Source organism: Bos grunniens, chromosome 14 (genome assembly GCF_055505025.1).
Source record: "Bos grunniens cultivar Pamir isolate PY7600 chromosome 14, Bosgru_T2T1.0, whole genome shotgun sequence".
NCBI lineage: Eukaryota > Metazoa > Chordata > Mammalia > Artiodactyla > Bovidae > Bos > Bos grunniens.
The window spans coordinates 75,101,424-75,123,989 of NC_141178.1; the positions used below are offsets into that span (position 1 = coordinate 75,101,424).

Consider the following 22,566-nt stretch of genomic DNA (forward strand, 5'->3'; position numbering starts at 1 on the left):
AGACTCAGGAGAAGACTGATCTTGCTCATAGCTATCTGAAAGGATTTAGGTAGAGGGCTTGCTCCAGAATAGAGCTGTCACTGCAGATAACTGCAGAGAACATGGGCAACGTCTGGAGGGGAAAACTGAGCAGCCTAGAGATCAGAGTCCACTATCAGTTCAGTTCAGTTGCTCAGTCGTGTTCAACTCTTTGTGACCCCATAAACCGCAGCACACCAGGCCTCCCTGTCCATCACCAACTCCCAGAGTCTACCCAAACCCATGTCTATTGAGTCAGTGATGCCATCCAGCCATCTCATCCTCTGTCGTCCCCTTTTCCTCCTGCCCCCAATCCCTCCCAGCATCAGGGTCTTTTCCAATGAGTCAGTTATTTGCATCAGATGGCCAAAATATTGGAGTTTCAGCTTCAACATCAGTCCTTCCAACGAACAGCTAGGACTGATTTCCTTTAGGATGGACTGGTTGGATCTCCTGGTAGTCCAAGGGACTCTCAAGAGTCTTCTCCAACACCACAGTTCAAAAGCATCAAGTCTTCCGCGTTCAGCTTTCTTTATACATAGCCTTGACTAGACAGACCTTTGTTGGCAAAGTAACGTCTCTGCTTTTTAATATGCTGTCTTGCACCCCATTCCAGTACTCTAACCTGGAAAATCCCATGGACAGGGGAGCCTGGTAGGCTGCAGTCCATGGGGTCGCTAAGAGTCGGACATGACTGAGCGACTTCACTTTCACTTTTCACTTTCATGCATTGGAGAAGGAAATGGCAACGCACTCCAGTGTTCTTGCCTGGAGAATCCCAGGGATGGGGGAGCCTGGTGGGCTGCCGTCTATGGGGTCACAGAGTCGGACACAATGGAAGCGATTTAGCGGCAGCAGCAGGTTGGTCATAACTTTCTTTCCGAGGAGTAAGCATCTTTTAATTTCATGGCTGCAATCACCATCGGCAGTGATTTTGGAGCCCAAAAAAATAAAGTCAGCCACTGTTTCCATTCTTTCCCCATCTATTTGCCATGAAATGATGGGACCGGATGCCATGATCTTAGTTTTCTGAATGTTGAGCTTTAAGCCAACTTTTTCACTCTCTTTCACTTTCATCAAGAGGCTCTTTACTTCTTCTTCACTTTCTGCCATAAGGGTGGTGTCATCTGCATATCTGAGGTTATTGATATTTCTCCTGGCAATCTTGATTCCAGTTTGTGCTTCCTGCAGCCCAGTGTTTCTCATGATGTACTCTGCATATAAGTTAAATAAGCAGGGTGACAATATACAGCCTTGACGGACTCCTTTCCTGATTTGGAACCAGTCTGTTGTTCCATGTCCAGTTCTAACTGTTGCTTCCTGACCTGCATATAGGTTTCTCAAGAGGCAGGTCAGGTGGTCTGGTATTCCCATCTCTTTCAGAATTTTCCACAGTTTATTGTGATCCACACAGTCAAAGGCTTGGGCATAGTCAATAAAGCAGAAATAGATGTTTTTCTGGAACTCTCTTGCTTTTTCGATGATTCAGCGGATGTTGGCAATTTGATCTCTGGTTCCTCTTCCTTTTCTAAAACCAGCTTGAACATCTGGAAGTTCACGGTTCATGTATTGCTGAAGCCTGGCTTGGAGAATTTTGAGCATTACTTTACTAGCGTGTGAGATGAGTGCAATTGTGCGGTAGTTGGAGCATTCTTTGGCATTGCCTTTCTTTGGGATTGAAATGAAAACTTTTTCCAGTCCTGTGGCCACTGCTGAGTTTTCCAAATTTGCTGGCATATTGAGTGCAGCACTCTCACAGCATCATCTTTCAGGATTTGAAATAGCTCAACCGGAATTCCATCACCTCCACTAGCTTTGTTCGTAGTGATGCTTTCTAAGGCCCACTTGACTTCACATTCCAGGATGTCTGGCTCTAGGTGAGTGATCACATCATCATGATTATCTGGGTCATGAAGATCTTTTTTGTACAGTTCTCCTGTGTATTCTTGCCACCTCTTCTTAATATCTTCTGCTTCTGTTAGGTCCATACCATTTCTGTCCTTTATTGAGCCCATCTTTGCAAAAAATGTTCCCTTGGTATCTCTGATTTTCTTGAAGAGATCTTGTGTCTTTCCCCTTCTATTTTTTTCCTCTATTTCTTTGCATTGATCACTGAGGAAGACTTTCTTATCTCTTCTTGCTATTCTTTGGAACTCTGCTTTCAAATGGGTATATCTTTCCTTTTCGCTTCCGTTCTTTTCACAGCTATTTGTAAGGTCTCCTCAGACAGCCATGTTGCTTTTCTGCATTTCTTTTTCTTGGGGATGGTCTTAATTCCTGTCTCCTGTATAGTGTCACAAACCTCCATCCATAGTTCATCAGTCCACTCTGGGACTCATTAAATCTTCCTGGCTCAGCAAGCATTTGTTCACCAAACATTCACTTTTGCATCTCCATGCCAATTGCTTTCCTCCCCTTCGAAGTCCCAAAGCACTACCCCCAATATCCTTGTTTTTCTGTAGCTGAAGATAGTATTTAAGTTGAGGATTTGGGCTGTTTGGGCCCATTATTCACTTCTCATGGGTCTCTCCCATGTACAAGTGTTACTAAACTTTTGATTTTCCCCTGTTCACTTGTCTCAAGTTGACCTAATTCTTAGACTAGCCAGGAGAACCCAGGAGAGTATAGGAAAGTGTCTTCTCTCTAACACCTTGAATGAGCCACTGTGTGCAATGCTCATAGAAAATCTAGACAGATGTGGGAAGATTAGACCATGAAGATCAGCACAGAAGACTCCAGGTAATTTCTGGGAGTTTCAAAGTGAGGCAGCTACCTTTATGCAGAGGTGGAGGCACAAATACTACTTCTGCCCTGAGGAATGTGCCTGAGAAATTGATCAAATGATGCCTCTTAAAGTAAGGCACAGGCTTCCCATGTGGCTCAGTGGTAAAGAACCCGCCTGCCAATGCAGGAGATGAGGGTTCGATCCCTGGGTTGGGAAGATCCCCTGGAGGAGGAAATGGCAACCCTCTCCAGTGTTCTTGCCTGGAAAATCCCATGAACAGAGGAGCCTGGCGGGGTACAGTCCATGGGGTCACAAAGAGTCAGGCACAACTGACGGCCCTTGCGTGCTCTCTCTCACACACACACACACACAAAGTAAGACACACAGATAAGAAACCTATTGAAGAGAACCCAGGCAAAACCAGATAGCATCCATGACTGGTTTCTTGATTGGTTGGGAAAATGCCTTGACTGTGACAGGAGAAGTGGCAGCAGACAAGATTGGTCTGAATAACTGATGCTTTGGCAGTCCTAGAGGTTCCTGATTTTATTTCTTCCAATCTAAGAGACCCAAAAGGACAAAACCTAGAGACACATTTGTTAAATATATGCCTTTTCAGTTAGCAAAGCAGGGCAAGAGAGAAAGACTCAAATCTAGCAAACAATACTACTCCAAAATGAACCAGAGAAGAAAAGCGAATGATTTAAGAAGCTATTCAAAGTGTTAGAAAATTGTCTGAGCCTTCCTAAAAGTAAAAGCGGAACCACCATGGAAATTGAAATGTCAGGATTATATTCCTCTACTATGGAAAATAATAAAACATGTATTGCTCAAAACACAGAGTCAAAAGTGAGGAAGAGCAGTGCTTCAGGAGCGTCAGGCTCTGGTTGTGAACAAAGCAGAAGAGCATTGCTCACCACCAGTTCCACAAGGATTAAGTTGTCAGCCACTGTGGTCAGTGACCCGCAAAGCACCCTGCAGAAAGTTCAGGGTGAAGAACAGATGAGCCACTCTGTGCTTTGGGAAAACAGCCCCTTAGACAGATATATATCGCAGGCAGATTTTTTACTGAACTCAGATTCTTGCATCTTCCCATACATTGAAGAGCACTGAGTGATTAACTCAAGATATCTGTTCTTTGTGACTAGCAGTGATCTTTAACCAAGGTGCATGCCCAAATGCATGGATCCCCTAGCCAGAAAGCACTTAGAAGCTGGTGCTTCTACATCCTCAAAGGCTATCTCCCAGGCTACAGTCCTCAGTAAGTGAAAGCTGCTCAGTCGTGTGCTACTCTTTGCAACACTATGGACTGAACCAGGCTCCTCTGTCCATGGGATTCTCCAGGCAAGAATACTGGAGTGGGTTGCTATTCCATTTTCCAGGGGATTTTCCTGACCCAAGAATTGAACCTGGGTTTCCTCCATTGCAGGCAGATTCTTTACTATCTGAGCCACCAGGGAAGCCCCTATAGTCCTCAGTAAGGTTCTTGAATAAAACAAACTCACAACTCTTACATTGTGCATTTTTCTTAAAGTTGACATGGTCCCACCAGTTCCCTGGTGCCATCAACTGTGGATAAAATGAGCTGGGATTATTCTTCAGCTTAAAAAAAAAAAAAAGAAGATGAGGAAGAAATATTTACAAGGCTAAGGTTTAAGGGCACTCTCAAAATTCTGGGCTTCCCTGGTGGTTCAGATGGTAAAGAATCCACCTGTAATGTGGGAGACCTCGGTTTGATCCCTGGGTTGGGAAGATCCCTGGAGAAGGGAAAGGCTACCCATGCCAGTGTTCTGGCCTGGAGAAGTCCATGGACAGAGGAGCCCGGCGGGCTACAGCCTATGGGGTCACAAAGAGTCAGACATGACTGAGCAACTTTCACTTTCTTAAAACTCCAGGACAGTGGTCACTGCGGGACCGGGCTGGGGATGACCACCCACCCACGCTGGCAGACGAGGCTTTGCCAGGCACACCTACCTTCAGTGTACCACCATAAACTCAAAGAGGAAGTAGAAGTGAAGGGATTTAAAATATGTTGAAGGGAAAGACATGCCCCTTAGATGAGACCAATGTCTGGGTCGCCACCACTGGAAATCTCTCATTTTTACAAGAAAAATAACATTGGGTGCTTACGGTGGGCCAAGCCCTCTGCTATGCATCTTATATTTATGTATTTAGCAATCACATCATCCTATAAGCTTGGGCACTAATAACATTACAGCTTCATAGATGAGAAATCGGAGCATGGAGAGATTAGGTAGCTTGTCCAAGGCCAAGCCCTTGGTACTCTTGGGAGGATCTCATTGAGGTGCGAGCACGACTACTTTGATGGAGATCTTTGGGTGTGGGTGTTTAGTCTCCCCTGCGGGTCACTGTTGATGCCACCCTAGCTGGGAGGGTCGGCATCCTTATTATTTCTGGTTGGGGGCAGGTGGAAGTTCAGGCTGCCTGTGTGGTCTCCGCTGACCCCACAGGGAGAGGGGGCTCATGACTGCCCAGCTTGGGTAAAAATTCTGGCTTCTCATATGGCCTTTGAGTCACCGTCTTAGCTTGGAGAGACTCCTTAGCTTGGCAAGAATGGAATTCTAGGCTCCCTAGCTGGCTTTTGTTGGCATGGGTTGGGGTGGAACCACAGTTTGTTTACTTGTTTTCTTCTGTGAGGTTTGCAAGAATAGAACAATTATTGTCTAAACATCTGTCTTGCAGGCTACCTTTTCCTGGACCTTTGGCTCAAAAAGGCTTTTCTTGGGGCTTTTCTGGGGTCTTTGCTTCTTGGCATTTCTAGTTGCTAGTTTCTCTAACACGAGTATGAGATGTGTGAGGCAACCTCGTTCTGAGGTTGCTCGATGACTGTCTTCTTATCCATCTTTTAGTGTCTTCTTCTGTTTGTGTTACAAATAATATCGAGGGTCTCTAAATGTACTTAGCCAGAGGAATAGGGGGAAAATGTGTCTATTTCATCTTCTGGAAGCAGAAGTCAAGTTCCAGGACTTTTGATTATTGCTTTGGCAACCTGGGAGAAAGGACTGTGGCTTTGAGTCACTGGTTCTGTGGGAGATGAGAGTAGTTGTCCAAAGCCGTGGCAGGGGACCCAGCAATGTGGCAGCAAGCGGGATTCCAGGAGAGATGGCTGGTTAGCGCTTCTCTGTAGAGCCAGAAACCGTGGCATCTGATGCTTGCTTTGAAGCAATTTCCTCCCCTGGATTCCAGTGATTCTCCCTTTGTCCCCTGTGTTTGTTGCATGCATGCTCAATTGCCCAGTTGTGTCCGACTCTGCAACCCTGTGGACTGCAGCCTGCTGGTCTCCTCTGTCCATGGGATTCTCCAGGCGAGAGTACTGGATTGGGTTGCCATTTCCTCCTCCATGGGATCTTCCCCACCCAGGGATCAAACCCACGTCTCCTGTGTCTCCTGCGTTGCTGGTAGATTACCAGCTGAGCCATCGGGATTATTATACACAGGACCCTAGTCTTCAAGAATGAAGGAGATGAACGAGAAGGCACTGTGATTGTATGAGGATCCAGGAGGGAGAGGTGAGAGGGCCAGAGGTGAGGAGCCTGCAGAGAGGATGGAGACCTGAGCCAGGAGCGGGCTCACGGAGGCCAGACCAAGGAGTTGGTGCTGAGTTTCCGTAGAGCATCCTCCTGGCTCACGAGGCATCAGATGATGGTAGGAGCTGAATCATCGTGAGAAAGAGGTTTTCACAGTGTGGAGGCAGCGCCTGGCATGGCTCTCTCCAAGCTCATCGCTTCATTGCTGGAGTGGAGAGAAGCACCTCTCCTTCCAGGTACACTGTTTTGACTCAGAAGGAAGCCCGGGCGGCTCTCACCCTCACTGACTCTGCTGTGCCTCTTCCCAGGGGCCAGGCCAGCGAGAATGACTCAGCACACAAGCTGGCCTGTGCAAGACCCTGCCTGTATGCGTGGGTGGGGGAAGCATGAGGAGTGGGCTTTCTGGTAGACCTCAGTCATGGTCTCAGCATTATTTTTTAAAAGGATTTTATTTATTTGTTTTGACGTGGACCAGTTTTAAAATCTTTATTGAATTTGTTACCATGTTGCTTCTGTTTTATGTTTTGGTTTTTTGGCCACGAGGCATGGGGGATGTTAGCTCCCCGACCAGGGACTGAACCCTTGCCCCCTGCATTGAAAGGTCAAGTCTTAACTTCTTGACTGCCTAGGAAGTCCCGGTTTCAACATTTTAGAAAATTCATCTGCTTTAGAACACCTGGACCTGGAGAGCTGGCAAGGGCTGCACATGGCCAGGCTCACGGTAATATTACAGCGTCTCCATAGCCTGGGCAGAACTTGGCTTGTGTGATTGGGGCTGTGGGCTCCCCAGGTGGTGCTAGTGGTAAAGAACCCTCCTGCCAGTGCAGGAGACATAAGAGACACGGGTTCTATCCCTGGATCAGGAAGATCCCCTGGAGAAGGAAATGGCAACCTGCTCCAGGATTCTTGCCTGGAGAATCCCAAGGACAGAAGAGCCTGGCGGGCCGTAGTCCATGGCGTTGCAAAGAGTCAGACACAACCGAAGCGACTTAGCATCCAATGGGGGCTGGAGAGGGCCAAGCTGGGGGATTCTAATTCTCCAGTAAATGCCAGCATGTCTTCTCAAATCATCTTTACCTAAAACCTAAGGCTCATTGTGATCTCCCTCACTCCCAAGTGCTCTCCCACACCTGCCCACCTACCTTCTGAACACCCATGGAGCCTGTCTCCATCCCCCACCCCTTTAATGGGAGAAGCCACTGGAGAAAGCTCACTGATGTACAGGCTTTATGTGGAAGACAAGCTTCCTGCTGCCTTTTGGTTGTCTGACGTCCTGGGACAGAGGGGAAAGGGGGATGACTACGAATATGACTGTGCGTGTGTTTGGCTTATCTCATCAAAATCTCTACATTCTGTGTTAATGGATCTGCCTGTTTTGTTCCCTGCCATATCCTCATGGCCTAGAATAGTGTCTGCTTCTCTATCAGACTCTAAAGAAACATTGCTAGGAGGGAAGGAAGGAGCATGGATGAGGAGGGAGGGAGCATTGTGTTTCTTTCACGGTGGGCCTGAACGTGTGGCCCACCAAGTTGTTAACTTTGGCCTTTACCCCTGAAGATGAATTATGAAGCCACGCCCCCAGTTCTTCCTTGGTGGCTCAGATGGTCAAGAATCCACCTGCAATGCGGGAGACCTGGGTTTGATCCCTGGGTTGGGAAGATCCCCTGGAGAAGGGAATGGCTACCCACTCCAGTATTCTGGCCTGGAGAATCCCATGGACAGAGGAGCCTGGTGGGATGCAGTCCATGGGGTCTCAGAGAGTCAGATGTGACTGAGCGACTTTCACACACACTCGTCCCTGGTTCTGCTCCCCTACAGCCTCCACAAGATTTTCACCCCACACTGGCCACATGAGTGTCCTCCAGGGGAACAGACGCAGGTGGAGGACCTCCTTGTGACCAGCAGAGAAAACAGGGTGGGCACTGCTTCCCTGAGTGCCTGTGGGTGGGGGCTAAGTACCCACAGCAGTGCTATAAAGGCTCCTTGGCCAGAGCCCTAAGGTGGGCAGCAGCTTCTAACCCTTCTCCCTGGAAGGGCTCCCAAGATGGCCCTGGCCCTATGGGTCTTCGGTCTGCTGGACTTAATCTGCTTGGCATCCGCCAACATCTTTGGTAAGTTCTGACCCTGCGGTCTCAGAGCATCGGGTTGGGAGGGACCTCTCAGGCCAACTCCTTGTTAGCCAGGACCTGCCCCAGGGCTGTGGAACATTTGTGACCTCATTTAATCCTCAGTGTCCTGAGGTCAGTTATGCACTCTTTCCTTTTCAGATGAAGAGACAGAGGGTCTGAGAAGTCACAGAGTCAGTGATCGGTGGGCAGGAGATGGGAAACTAGATCTTCCCAGTTAGATTCTAGTTCCCCTCACCCCACCCTGTTAGCAAATGCTGGGATTGACTGGTTTTTTCGTTTGTTTGTTTTTGAAATTATCTTTACAATCTCAAGTCCTAGGTTGTCCATGTGGGGTATTAGCAGGTAATGAAAACCACAAATCTACCCGTGGTGTGAAATAGACCTGAGTTCTATTATAGCTGAGGCTCAGCCACTTAGTGTAGACTTTGAATAAAGTCTCAGCTTGTTTCCTCTCTGGAAATGAAGCAGTTGTGACTGTGATTTCTTAATAAGGCCTTGCACATTACATGCATTCTCCATCGAGGCCAGGAAGGTGCTCTGTCTGCAAGGAGTGCCTGGATAAACTCAAGAGCGCCTCTTTTACAGTGTTCTCTGACCCAACCGTGGTCTTGGGGAACGCACAGTCCGAGGGTCCACTGTGAATCCTTCTCTTGCCAGTGGTGTGATCCTGAACAGGCTACTTTCCCTGCCAAGTCTCAGGGCCACCTGGGTAAGACGGTGATATCACCTCCCAGGGGATCAGGAGAGTTGTTGTCAAACTTGTGAGTAGCCGCAAAACTGCGAGTTGAAATATACATGCCGATGGTGGTAGAAATAAAACCCGGAAGAGCGTCTGTGTCTTCAGCGAGCCCGTCTCCGTTACTGGAATCCAGGCAGCAGATTCTCTCTCATGAGCGGCATCACTTCCTTTGTGCAGAGTACCAGGTGGATGCCCAGCCTTTCCGCCCATGCGAGCTGCAGAGGGAGAGGGCTTTTCTGAAGCAAGAAGACTACGTCCCCCAGTGCGCCGAGGACGGCAGCTTCCAGTAAGGCCTCCTCCAGCCATGCGGACCCAGGGGCCTTAAAACCCATCTTCTTCCTGTTCCCGCCCCCCTCCTTGAAACTGACCTGTGACCACTGTCACTGGAGTGCTCCCCAGACCCGTCAACACCGAGTCATCTGACCTCTGTTGCCCCAGTCCATGCTTCCTTCCAGCCAGAACCAAAGACGTCCCTTCCTTTCCTGCCAAAACTTTTTACTGTAATTGTTTTAACAAGGGTGAATGGGGTGGTGGCGGCGGCAGTGATTTACTTTCCAATGATCCAACGATTTACGCTCAGATGCCCCCTATCCTCCCTGACTTCAACTGGAGTCACCAGTCCCGCTCCACACCAGTCTTTTTCCTAACTGAAATGAATTAAAGAGTGGAGGGAAGGAGAAGGAAGAAGGGTACCTGACTGTGGCTCCTGTCCCCAGGACTGTCCAGTGCGGGAAGGATGGGGCCTCCTGCTGGTGTGTGGACGCTGATGGCAGGGAAGTGCCTGGTAGCCGGCAGCCCGGGCGGCCTGTGGCCTGTAAGTAGGAAGGGGAGGCACTGCGAGGGGCAGCTCACACCCTGGGTACAGCCCTGGGCTCGGGTGCATCCGGGGCTAGTCTCCCTCTGGGCTGCGGGATCATCCTCTTTGAATTAGGCCCTACCTCCTACGGGACTGCTGTGAAAATCAACAGGACAATCAAGTCATGTGTTCAGCAAGTAGCCTCTGACGTCCCCCTGTGCCAGGCCCCATATCTGATGCTAAGGATGCATCAGGGAAAAGACTTCAAAGTCCTCTGAAACCAGAAAGCACCCTCTTGCGCAGGAAGTGTTTTCTCAACTGGGATGTTTCTAAGATTTGAGACTTAAGGCAAAAACTTTCTGTTAAAATAATTGCTATGATGAGTGGTCAAAGAAGCGTGTCACAGTAAAGCTAAAACAAGGGTCGGTTTAAGCCGCTCATCTTAAAATGGTGAGATTGAGCTTCAAACCAGTTATCCTGTAAAAGAGCCAAGCTCCATTGCAGCGCTGGTTTTGGGGGCCAGCTCGCTGGCTTGGGGAGCAAGCTGACTCCCGCGGTCCTGCCGAGTGACCTCTGTTGGGTGCCCTGCTCCCACTGAACTCCAGTTCCTTGTCTGTAACATGAATACAGGAGCTGCTGTAGGGTCAGCTCTGATGGTCGTGAGGATTTAAATTGCGCAAAAGACACCTGACCCCCAGTAGATATTGAGTGGGAGCAGCAATCACCAGTGTCACCAGTCCTCACGCACCTGAAGTAGGCTTGTTGTTCAGTCGCTAAGTCGTGTCCGAATCTTTGCAACCCTAGAGACTGCAGCACGCCAGGCTCCTCTGTCTTCCACTATCTCCCGGAGTTTGCTCAAATTCATGTCCATCGAGTCGGTGATGCTATCTAACCATGCTCTGCCATCCCTTTATCCTTTTGCCTTCAGTCTTTCCCAGCATCAGGGTCTTTCCCACGAGTTGTACTTTAATTCCTTAGAGAAGGCAAGTCGGGCACGGAGGGGGTGAAGACCCCCCAGGGAGTCTTCTTTCCCGCACAAGGCTGTGCAGGAAATTCGTATTCAGACAAGATATCAACAGCCAGCCTGTGCTCCCTTCACACCCCACTTCTTCAGCTCCAGGGCTGTTGGGGTGTCCCATGGACTGAAGGGACACAATGAAATCTGCTCTTTCCAGCTCGGCCTGCCGGATGTCAGAAGAAATCCTGGGATGTAGAGTTGGGCAGGCGGAACGCTGGCCCTGAGGCTGCTGCCAGCTCATGGAGCCTCCTTGGTTGGTGGGAAGGACCACCCTGCCTTCCCGCCCCTAGGGATAGCGCATGGTCCTCCGGGCTCGGACCCCTGCGTGGTGCCCTCACCCTCTGACACCGCTCTTTGCCGCCGCAGGTCTGTCGTTCTGCCAGCTGCAGAAGCAGCAGATTTTGCTCAGCAGCTACATCAACAGCACAGCCACGTCCTACCTACCCCAGTGTCAGGATTCAGGGGATTACTCGCCCGTGCAGTGCGATCTGCGGCGGCGGCAGTGCTGGTGTGTGGACGCGGAAGGAATGGAGGTGTACGGCACCCGCCAGCAGGGGAGGCCGGCGCGGTGTAAGCACCACCAGCATCGGGGCCCTGGGGGAGGCGGAGGCCCCGGGCAGCCTCCCACAGCTGACCGAAACGGGGTGAGGGCTCCCCAAGGAAAGGCAGGGGACCTGGCCTTCAGCACGCAAAGGAAGGCATTTTAGGAAGGTTTTCTCCCTTCTAGTTCTGCGCTGTGGACCACAGTATTCACAGGCTTAACAAGTAGGATTTCCGGGAGCATCAGGCCTTCGTCCCTGTTCGGGAAGCTCTCGTGTGTGTAGTAGGAACACAAGCAAATGTGCAGAAGCACATACGCCTCCTCGTATGGAAGGGTTAGAAATTGTTTCCTAAACCTATGGGCACCAAGGGGGAAAAGACGGGGGTGGCGGGATGAATTGGGAGATTGGAACTGACACCCATACACTCTTGATATTATGTATAAAATAGATGACGAATGAGCATCTACGTGTAGGACAGTCAGCTCTGCTCAATGCTCTGCGGTGACCTACATGGGAAGGAAATCCAACAAGGAGGGGACATATGTAAATATAGAGCCGATTCACTTTGCTGTGCAGCAGGAAACAGCACAACATTGTAAAGCAACTATATGCCAATAAAGATTAATCAAAAGTAAATAGATTTAAATTGTTTCCTTGGAAACGTTTAGGTCCAAGGAGCTGTGAGATAAGAAACCGCCGTCTCCTCCATGGCGTGGGCGACAGGTCGCCACCCCAGTGTTCCCCAGATGGGGCCTTCAGGCCGGTGCAGTGCAAGTTCGTCAACACCACAGACATGATGATTTTCGACCTGGTCCACAGCTACAGCAGGTAAGGGCCCCCGGGTGTGCCCAGCACGGCCCATGCCTTCTGGTCTCCCGCCAGGCTCCTGCTGTCTGCAGGGCTGGGCGCTGGCAAGGGTGTGTGTGACACACTCAGCCCATGCAACCTGAGAGAGGCCTCCTGTTCACTTTCCCGTGACGGACACTGAAGGCCCACGGCGTCTCCCACAAAACAAGCTGGCAATAGCTATTCAGCTAAAATACACGAGCCCTCTGGCCCAGCCAGCCTACAGAGATGAAAACACCAGAATATGAAGATTCTTTATTAGGATGTACTAGAATGTCCATGCATTGGAGAAGGAAATGGCAACCCACTCCAGTGTTCTTGCCTGGAGAATCCCAGGGACGGTGGAGCCTGGTGGGCTGCCGTCTATGGGGTCGCACAGAGTCAGACACAACTGAAGTGACTTAGTAGTAGCAGCAGCAGCAGAATGTCCACTGCATCGTTTTTTTTTTTTTTAAATTGAGGCCAAAAACTGGGAACAGAGTGATTGACAACCCCAGGTGGGTGTCTGGATAAAAGCATGCTGTGCTGTGTTTAGTCACTCAGTCGTGTCCGACTCTTTGCGACGCCATAGACTGCAGCCCGCCAGGCTCTTCTGTCCATGGGGACTCTCCAGGCAAGAATACTGGAGTGGGTTGCCATGCCCTTCTGCAGGGAATCTTCCCAATGCAGAGATTGAACCCAAGTCTCTGGCATTGCAGGCAGATTCCTTACCATCGGAGCCACCAGGGAAGCCCAAGAATACTGGAGTGGGTTAACCTATCCCTTCGGCAAGGGGTCTTCCTAACCCAGGAATCGAATTGGAGTCTCCTGCATTGCAGGTGGATTCTTTACCAACTGAGCTATCAGGGAAGCCACTGTAAATATTTCCGCAGCCCTTAAACAGAATGCACTCAGACTGCATCTGTTGATTTGGAGTGGGTCGTGCAGCACATTATGATAATATCGTGTAAGATACAAGGTGCACATAATATAAGAGGATTTAGTTTTTAGAACACAGACAAGCAAACAGGTCCTAATCTAAGTGCATGTATATGATTATATGATGGTGCTTGTGTCTGTATCGGATTCAGTGAGGACAGAGAATTACATGAATGAACACATACTGGGTGGTTCCCTCAGCCACCTTGAGGGTCAGGTTGCTGTGGAGGAGGAGGAGTCAGGAGAGGAGAATCCCCAGAAAAGGAAAAATGTGGACCGCATCGATGCATTCTTATAAATGGCATGTATGTGTGCACCTATTAAGCTTATTTAAGCTTAAATATTTATATAACAAATATAAAAATGGTATTTTTTTTATAGCTCTTGGCCCAAATAACTGGATGGCTTCCGGTTATTTACGATGGTGACTTTATCAATACACAGGGCTTGCACAGACTTCAGATATAACCAAAACACTGTGAAGGAAAATAAATAATAATATTAATTTGTAAATACTGGTAGGAATTCTCTTAGAGAACCTGAGGCTTTATGTGTCTGGCTTTCAAAACCACTAGTTTCCTTCCTATGAGAGGGAATTCCCATGGGCTGTGCCCAGAGGGGTCATGGATCGGAAGCCTGTGACCAGGTACTGTCCCAGAGACAAGCCTCATTCGAGCTGCATGCTGTTTTCAAAACTGAGAAATTTTAAATTGAATCCTGTGAAATTTCAGTTTGTGCAGGTAAAAATAGTCCAACATAGCAATATTGTATGTTCAGCCCAAGACACAAAATTCTGAGTTCTTGATTCTAAAGAACAAGGTTGGGGACTGCATGCATTGTCCCAGGGCACCAAGAAGCGGATTCTTTTTGGACCAAGTGCAACCCACCCCACCCCGCGCTGTGGGCCTCTTCTTGTATGCGCCACACTCCTCCTGCTCCAACTGTTGGCATTACCTGTCTGACCCCATGGCGTTTGCCCTGTGATCCTTGTTCTGACTCTGCCACTGCTGGCAAAGTGACCAGGTCACTTGTTTCTGAGTCTCAGTGTTCCCATCTGTAAGGACAATACCAGCTCATCAGTCATGTGAAGATCTGCTGAGCCCTTGCCTATGAAACCACTGCGAAAATTGTAAATTATTATCATCTGTAGGGAATCCATCACCAGCTTTTGCAAATGTAGGTTACAGTCCCCTACCCACCTCAGGCCTAGAAAATGGCCTGCCCGTGTGCATATTGGAATCTCCAAACATCCTGATTTACTGATGCTGAGCAATGCAAACTGATGTGTGCTCAGTCCAAGTTCAGTTGGATACTCACAGTATACAGTGGAATTTGAGATCCTTTCATCTACTTCAATATTTATAAAAATAACTGGAAAATGATGGTCTCTAGCACACAGTGGGGAATCTGAAGAACAGAAATTAAGGAACCCACCCTAGGAAGCACAATCTGTGGCTTATAGACCTGTCTGGCTCCTTTTCAGTTCAGTTCAGTCGCTCTGTCGTGTCTGACTCTTGTGTGTGACCCCATGGACTGCAGCACGCCAGGCTTCCCTATCCATCACCAACTCCTGGAGCTTGCTCAAACTCAAATGTCCATCAAGGAGGTGATGCCATCCAGCCATCTCATCCTCTGTCGTCCCCTTCTCCTCCCTCCCGCTTCCCTCCCAGCATCAGGTTGTCTTTTCTAGTGAGTCAGTTCTTCGCATCAGGTGGCCAAAGTATTGGAGTTTCAGCTTCAGCATCAGTCCTTCCAATGAATATTCAGGACTGATTTCCTTGAGGATTGACTGGTTGGCTCTCCTTGCAGTCCAAGGGACTCTCAAGAGTCTTCTCCAACACCACAGTTAAAAAGCATCAATTCTTCGGTGCTCTGCTTTCTTTATAGTCCAACTCTCACATCCATACATGACCACTGGAATAACCATAGCCTTGATTATGGGGAACTTTGTCGGCAAAATAATGTTTCTGCTTTTTAATATGCTATCTAGGTTGGTCATAACTTTCCTTCCAAGGAGCAAGCATCTTTTAATTTGATGGCTGCAATTACCATCGGCAGTGATTTTGGAGCCCAAGAAAATAAAGTCTGACATTGTTTCCATTGTTTCCCCATCTATTTGCCATGAAGTGATGGGACCGGATGCCATGATCTTAGTTTTTGGAATGTTGAGTTTTAAGCCAGCCTTTCACTCTCCTCTTTCACTTTCATCAAGAGGCTCTTTAGTTCATTGCTTTCTGCCGTAAGGGTGGTGTCATCTGCATATCTGAGGTTATTGATATTTCTCCTGGCAATCTTGATTCCAGCTTGTCCTTCATCTAGCCCGGCATTTTGCATGATGAATTCTGCATATAAGTTAAATAAGCAGGGTGACAATATACAGCCTTGATGTACTCCTTTCCCAATTTGGAACCAGTTCATTGTTTCATGTCCAGTTCTGTTGCTTCCTGACCTGCATACAGATTTCTCAGGAGGCAGATAAGTTGGTCTGGTATTCCCATCTCTTTAAGAATTTCCCACAGTTTTTGTGATTGATCCACACAGTCAAAGGCTTTGGTGTAGTCAATGAAGTGGAAGTAGACATTTTTTCTGGAACTCTCTTGCTTTTTCAATGATCCAACAGATGTTGGCAATTTGCTCTCTTGTTCCTGTCACTTTTCTAAATCCAGCTTGAATATCGAATTTCTCGGTTCATGAAATGTTGAAGCCTGGCTTGGAGAGATGAATGCAATTGTGCGGTAGTTTGGACATTCTTTGGCATTGCCTTTCTTTGGTATTGGAATGAAAACTGACCTTTTCCAGTCCTGTGGCCATTGCTGAGTTTTCCAAACTTGCTGGCATATTGCGTATGCTGCTGCTGCTGATGGGGCTAAGTCGCTTCAGTCGTGTCCGGCTCTGTGCGACCCCATAGATGGCAGCCCACCAGGCTCCCCCGTCCCTGGGATTCTCCAGGCAAGAACACTGGAGTGGGTTGCCATTTCCTTCTCCAATGCATGAAAATGAAAAGTGAAAGTGAAGTCGCTCAGTCGTGTTCGACAATTCTCAAAGAACTTGCAGGTGCCTGCTTGAGGCGCAATTCACAGCTTTGTCCACCAGAGGGCAGTCAAATTAAAGGCAAAAGTTCAGGACTAAGCATCTATTGTTAAAGAACCAAAAAACTTACTCCTGAAATGGGAGCTTTTCTTTTATGTAAGCAAGCATGTCTCTGAGTGAATTCTGATTTAAGAAGGTCATGGGAAGGGTCAGGTAGTTGGTTACTGGAAGCCCAGCCATGCTCAGGAATTTTCTGATAAGCAGACCTGGGCAGTGCCAGCCCCAGCCTCTCCAGTGGGCAAAGTGTCAGGAGCCCCAGAGGCTATGTGGAAAGTATAGACATAGTATCCTGGATGGTTGTCAGGTGAAAAAAACGCCAGATGGCCAGTGATACTTGAATTTCAGATAAGCAAGGAGTAATTTTTCAGTTTAAGTGTGTCCTGAATATTTCATCAAGAATTTTAAAACTGGGTGAGGGTTGGAGATATCTCATGAACCATCAGAGCTGGATTTTAAAAAGAATGGATTGCAATTAAGGAAGAGCAGTGGGTACCTAGGGATGACCCTGTAAGTTTGGAGGCCACTGTACTATTCCAGGTGAGAGGGGCTGTCAATTTGAACCACAGCAGGTGATGGAGAGGGTAATGGTGGGATGGAGTGGGATTGATGGAGAAATATTGACTTGGTGGGATTCATGGAACTTGGGGAAGGAACAGATAGGAAGGGTGAGGGAGAGAAAAAGTCAAGGATGACTCCAAGGTCTGGTTTCTGGTTGGCAGAAGAGGAAGAGTCTGGAAAGGAAAAGTCACAAATTTGCTTTTGGAATACTGAATCTGTGTCAGGAAGCATTTAACAGGAGGTTTCCTGTGTGCTGTTTTGGATCTGTTGGGAATTCTCTGTTCCTTATTAATTCCTGAATACTCAGGAATTAAGAAGAGAGGCAAGCCTTTCCTGGGGGCTGAGGAATCCAGGCATTTCCTTTGTTAGTTTTTCTATAAGGTGATAAGTACCCTCTTCCTTTTTATCAACTACATGGTAAAAGTGATTATTTACAACTCTCTTTCATATGGATGACCTCAGGTTTCCTTGATAACTTGTAAGTTTTGATTTTATCTCTGCTGAAAATAGCTGCCTTTTAAGACAGTATAAATACTCACACAATGTTGAATAAAACACCTTTGCTCCATCAGAACTCTGGTCCCTGTCTCTCTCTCTCCCTCTCTCTTTTTCAGGCTGATTTCCTGGAGCACAGAGGCTCTCTGAGTTCACTTTCTTGCCCTGGCTTCTAAGACCCTCTCGAGAAGGCGCTCTGCACCTTCACCCCATTGAGAGGGCGCCTGAGGCCTCCATGAACAGAGCAAGCCCCGTGCAGGGGCTTTATTGGTTTTCTGCATAAACCAAGGAATATCAGCCTCTTTCTTTCTCCTTTACTTTTTTATCGGTCGACTCCAGACCACCAGGTTCCGGTCCATTAAAGGACCTCAACAAATCTGAAGAGATTTCTTTGGGAAATTCACATGCAGAAGTGGTGTAAGGCAGCTGACCCACTTCCATGGGGCCACAGGGAGCCCGGAAGTCTCACTTGCCAACATGTTTGTTGTGGGTTCTTGATATGGTGGGTGATGATTTACGCTTGAACTTGACCACAGCATTTGCCCATTTGAAGCAGATCCTTTTGCCTCTTGAAAAGAGCAGCTGCTAACTACACCCATTTGGCTGGTGAATTTAGGGAAAAAACCATGTCATGGTGGGGAGTAAGCTTTGCTGGTCCTTATCCCCCTTTCCCCATCTTTCACAAGGCCCTTGCCTAACCACTGGCTGAGGAAGTACGTTCTGGTTAAGTAACCCTGGTTAAGAGCTGGTGCCGTGATCACGCCTTAGTGATCCGAGGTAAGACTCAGTCAACTGGTCTCTTTATCGGCACTTGTCCTTAGTGACAGAGCTCATCCAAACTTCTTCAGATGCACTGGCAACTCCTGATACACAGATGACCCAGTGAGAAGGAGCCGATGCACCTTAATACGCAGTAAAGGGGACTGGTTACCTGAACAGGAGAGCGACCGTGTACAGGAACCCTCATGGACTCATCATCGCCTGTTACGCTCACTGGACCCTCTGCAGGGTCTGCAGAGGGGTCTGCAGTGTACCAGGCATTGTGGGAGTCATCACAGCTCTTGATTTTGAGGGGGGATCTGCTGGTCTTCATCAAAGGCTGGATATCTGGAGGGACCAGCCACCATGAGAGAGGTGGAAGTGTCTGACTGAATAAGTGTCTGACTGAGTCCAAGGGCATGAATCCTGCAGCGCAGGTGGGCAAGACCAGACGCCTGGTTGGGACTGACATTATATTTCACGGAGGCTTCTTTGTGATTTCTTTAACTCTGTGTTGGCCACAACCTGAGCATAAATGCAGAAACACCATCATTTCACCCTCCACTATAGTTTTCCTTCTTGAGGACTCTTTGATCATCATCCTGAGATGTTGCTTTTCATTCAACAAAAGGGAAGCGCCCTTTTCCTTTAGTTGAAGGTCAAGGTGGGTCTTTGGGTTGAATTGGTGGAATGTGGTTTAAACTTCCTGTGCCTCATGCTGGGATGGCCTGCAGAACTTCAGGCCAGCCAGGAGCCCCGTCCCTATCTGTTAGATGCCAGGAAAACCCAGGATTCAGCAGAGGGAAGAGTGTCAGAGCGGAGGACTGCTTCTCGGGAGATGGGGCAGGAGCAGGGAGCCGCCGCACACTGAGTAACCCCACTAACAGAGTCACTTGGTGGTGACATCCTGGATTTGAACTCCAACTCCCACCACTACTTTAGATGGTGGCCAACATACCTCACTTCTTTAACCTCTAAAATGGGCACACACAAAAATACCACTTTGCTTTTAGGACAGTTAAGTGGATTAAATGAGTCAATGTCTATTAAACATTTTGCGGATTGTTTTTTACAAAGTAATGCTTAATAAAGGGAAGTGATTATCGTACTGTTTTAACACGTTTATAATTGAATTTATCCCAGGTTCCAATGAATGAACTTCTGTCATATTCCTCCAGTCAGTGTGAGCAATTGGGCCACGTATGTCTTTAGCTTCTATTATGCAACTTACTAGAGCAGGAAATGGCAACCCACTCCAGTATTTTTGCCTCGGAAATCGCATGGACAGAGGAGTGTGGCGGGCTCCAGTCCATGGGGTCTTGAATAGTTGGACACGACTGTGCGACGAACACTCATACTCATGCAACTCACTGACTGTAACGTTCTTTTTAATTTAACCCATGTACGCACAATCACAGACCAACAATCTGGAAAAAATCCGTAATTCTATAATCCGTGTGTACATAGGTTTTGTTTTGTGTATTCATTTCCTTTCAGATTAACTACGACATGTGCACTCTGTGTTGAGGTTCTGAGAAGTTCCTAGAAATATATTCCCTTCCGATTCTGGTTCATTTGCATAGGAACAATTGTAGTGTATGCACATGCCATTTTGTAGTCTACGCTTTTTACATAATGTTATGCATGCATTCATTTAGGGGATTTACCATAATTCACTTTCAATTTTCATAGCTTTGGACGTGAAGGTTGTCTTCAACGCTTTGCTCGAATATATCACACAGCAATAGACCTTTCTGTGCAGAGGGCTGCTGTTATACTTCTTCTAATTTATTGGTTGGGAATATATTTCCAGATACAGGTGGAAACATACTCTGCTTGGTTTCATAGAGTTGTTATGTGTGTGTCAGTCACTCAGTCGTGTCCGACTCTTTGCGACACCATGGACTGTAGCCCGCCAGGCTCCTTTGTCCATGGGATTCTCCAGGCAAGACTACTGGAGTGGGCTGCCATTTCCTTCTCCATATAGACTTGCTATATGGAGCATTAAAAACTAATTTCTCCGTGTTACATAGAGATGAGCAGCTCCTCTCTGGCTGCTATGTCATTGCACGTGGGTATAACTTTTTATCACCTGAGCTTCCTATTACTTCTAGGGTGGGTAGCCCAGCCAATTAGCTCCGTGTAGCAATTGTCGGGCCAGGCGTGATTTAGGCATCTTTTCTCTCAACTTATGGAAATGAAGTATAGCTCTTGTTAGTGATGTCACAGTGATTTGGTGTTTTCTTCGACTATGGGACTGGGAAATGTCCTACATAAGAATTTCCTGTGGTGGAGCCTGGCTTCTTTGCCAGCTCTTGAGAAGTCGTAAAGGGCTCTGAAGTCATGTGATCTCCCCGAATGAGATCATCTGCAATGTGTACCATATGTTTGTAAAGCACATTTGGCCCTTGGTCTCGAGAGTTCTATTCTAGTAAAGGAACTCGTTAATGCAATGCTGATTGACTGTTTTCTGCCTGATCCTATGAGACACACACTTGGGCATAAATTGGTCAAAGCCCACGAGTGAGAAAAACACTAATTGGTAGGTGACAGTCAAGGACAGCTTCATTTTCACAGGTCCAGCCTAGCTCTGGCCAGGGAAAACCAATTTAGAAAAAAATACGTTGACTACAGGAATAATGGAGCAAACGGCATGAAACAAAGAAGCAGACAGTTCTTTTTCCCAGATAAGATGGTTGCTGTTGTTATTCAGTTACTAAGTCATGCCTGACTCTCTGTGATGCCATGGACTGCAGCACGCCAGGCTCCTCTGTCCTCTATTTTCTCCTGGAGCTTGCTCAGATTCAAGTCCATTGAGTCAGTGATGCTGTCTAACAGTCTCCTCCTCAGATAAGATGAGGCCACGTTAATTTATTTCTGCTGGGAGAGCTTGTGATGACTTGCCTTGTGTGAGGCGGTGACCACGAATGCCATTGTCTTGCAGGTTCCCAGATGCATTTGTGACCTTTAGTTCCTTCCGGAGCAGGTTTCCAGAGGTGTCTGGGTATTGTTACTGTGCGGATAGCCAAGGGCGGGAACTGGCTGAGACAGGTAAGCACACCCCCCTGAGAGCCTAACTGTCACTCCCTGTAAAGCAGAAACAGCAGATGGGCTGTCCTGGGTATGCAGGAGGGCACGGCCTTCACAGACCTTCAAGGGAGGTACTTTGAGTGCAGCTGCTGCTCATCCACGTGGTGCCTTTGCTGGGAAGAGATAACCCCCATCAACCCCCTCTCTGAGCAGATGTAGCTCCAAGCTTGGCGAGTGGCACCCGGGCTGGATTTCCTTCTCTCACTCTCTCAGCTGTGCTCCCTTGTGCTGTAAACAACCTGTGCAACCACACAGAGCCACCCTGACTTTGGAAACCATTAAAGCCTTGTTCAGGCCCAAAGCACAATGATGCCCGTTGGGGGCTCTAGCCTCTTTATATCTGTTTACATGGTGGTGAGGTCAGGGCCTCCTTTCTGAATGAACCCATCCCTTCCAAATGCTTGCTTTCTTGGCTCAGGTTTGGAGCTGTTACTCGATGAAATTTACGACACTATTTTTGCCGGCCTGGACCTTGCTTCCACCTTCGCTGAGACCACTCTGTACCGGATATTACAGAGACGGTTCCTAGCAGTGCAGCTAGTCATCTCCGGCAGATTCCGATGTGAGTACAAGCTGGAGGCAGATGTGTTTCCGCTAGGAGGAAACCCCTCGGCTTTCATGTCCTGCAGCCTCCGTGTCTGTCCTACCAGAGCGGGCGTGGGGATTGAATCGACTTTACCAGCATGCAGAACGCGTGCTGTAAACACACTAACCGCCCTGCCTTTCCTGCCTGGATCTCTCGTAGGCCCCACAAAATGTGAAGTGGAGCGGTTTGCAGCCACCAGCTTCCGTCACCCCTACGTACCGAGCTGCCACCCGGACGGGGAGTACCAGGCGGCACAGTGCCAGCAGGGAGGGCCATGCTGGTGCGTGGACAGCCGGGGACAGGAGATCCCGGGGACGCGGCAGCGAGGGGAGCCTCCATCCTGTGGTGGGTGTCCTCTCCAAGCCTCCCCGCCTTGTTCTCGTCAGGTCGTGTTACTGTATCTGTCTCTCCAGACTGACCTTTCCAGATCACATTCATTCCATTGCCTCCCAGGGGGTGCCGCACAGACCCTTCAAGTTCAACAGGATGGAAACCCGTCTATCATTATTAATTTCCATTATGTTTCTCGTCCCGTATCAGACATGCTTGCTCCCTCAGGGAGCTCAGAGAATAGTAGGAGAGGAGAGAATTAAGTGTACAGTGCCGTGAGAAAAGCGTGTGCTGACAGCTCCAGGAGCACAGGGCAGCAGAGGTCAATTCTATCTGTGCCTGTTTGGCGAGGAGACACCCGGAGGGCTTCATGGCAGAG

The 22,566-nt window shown here is 48.2% G+C and overlaps 1 protein-coding gene across 1 annotated transcript in view; it reads left to right on the forward strand.

Moving 5' to 3' along the window:
• The first annotated feature begins 8,238 nt into the window (after window positions 1-8,238).
• TG (thyroglobulin) overlaps window positions 8,239-22,566 on the forward strand; it is a 235,284-nt gene continuing 220,956 nt past the window's right edge. Inside the window, exons 1-8 of the mRNA XM_086337437.1 lie at window positions 8,239-8,402; window positions 9,337-9,445; window positions 9,876-9,973; window positions 11,340-11,543; window positions 12,184-12,343; window positions 21,126-21,232; window positions 21,690-21,833; window positions 22,017-22,202. Coding sequence (XP_086193563.1) covers window positions 8,336-8,402; window positions 9,337-9,445; window positions 9,876-9,973; window positions 11,340-11,543; window positions 12,184-12,343; window positions 21,126-21,232; window positions 21,690-21,833; window positions 22,017-22,202 — 1,075 coding nt within the window. The 5' untranslated portion in view covers window positions 8,239-8,335. The remainder of the gene's footprint in view (window positions 8,403-9,336; window positions 9,446-9,875; window positions 9,974-11,339; window positions 11,544-12,183; window positions 12,344-21,125; window positions 21,233-21,689; window positions 21,834-22,016; window positions 22,203-22,566) is intronic.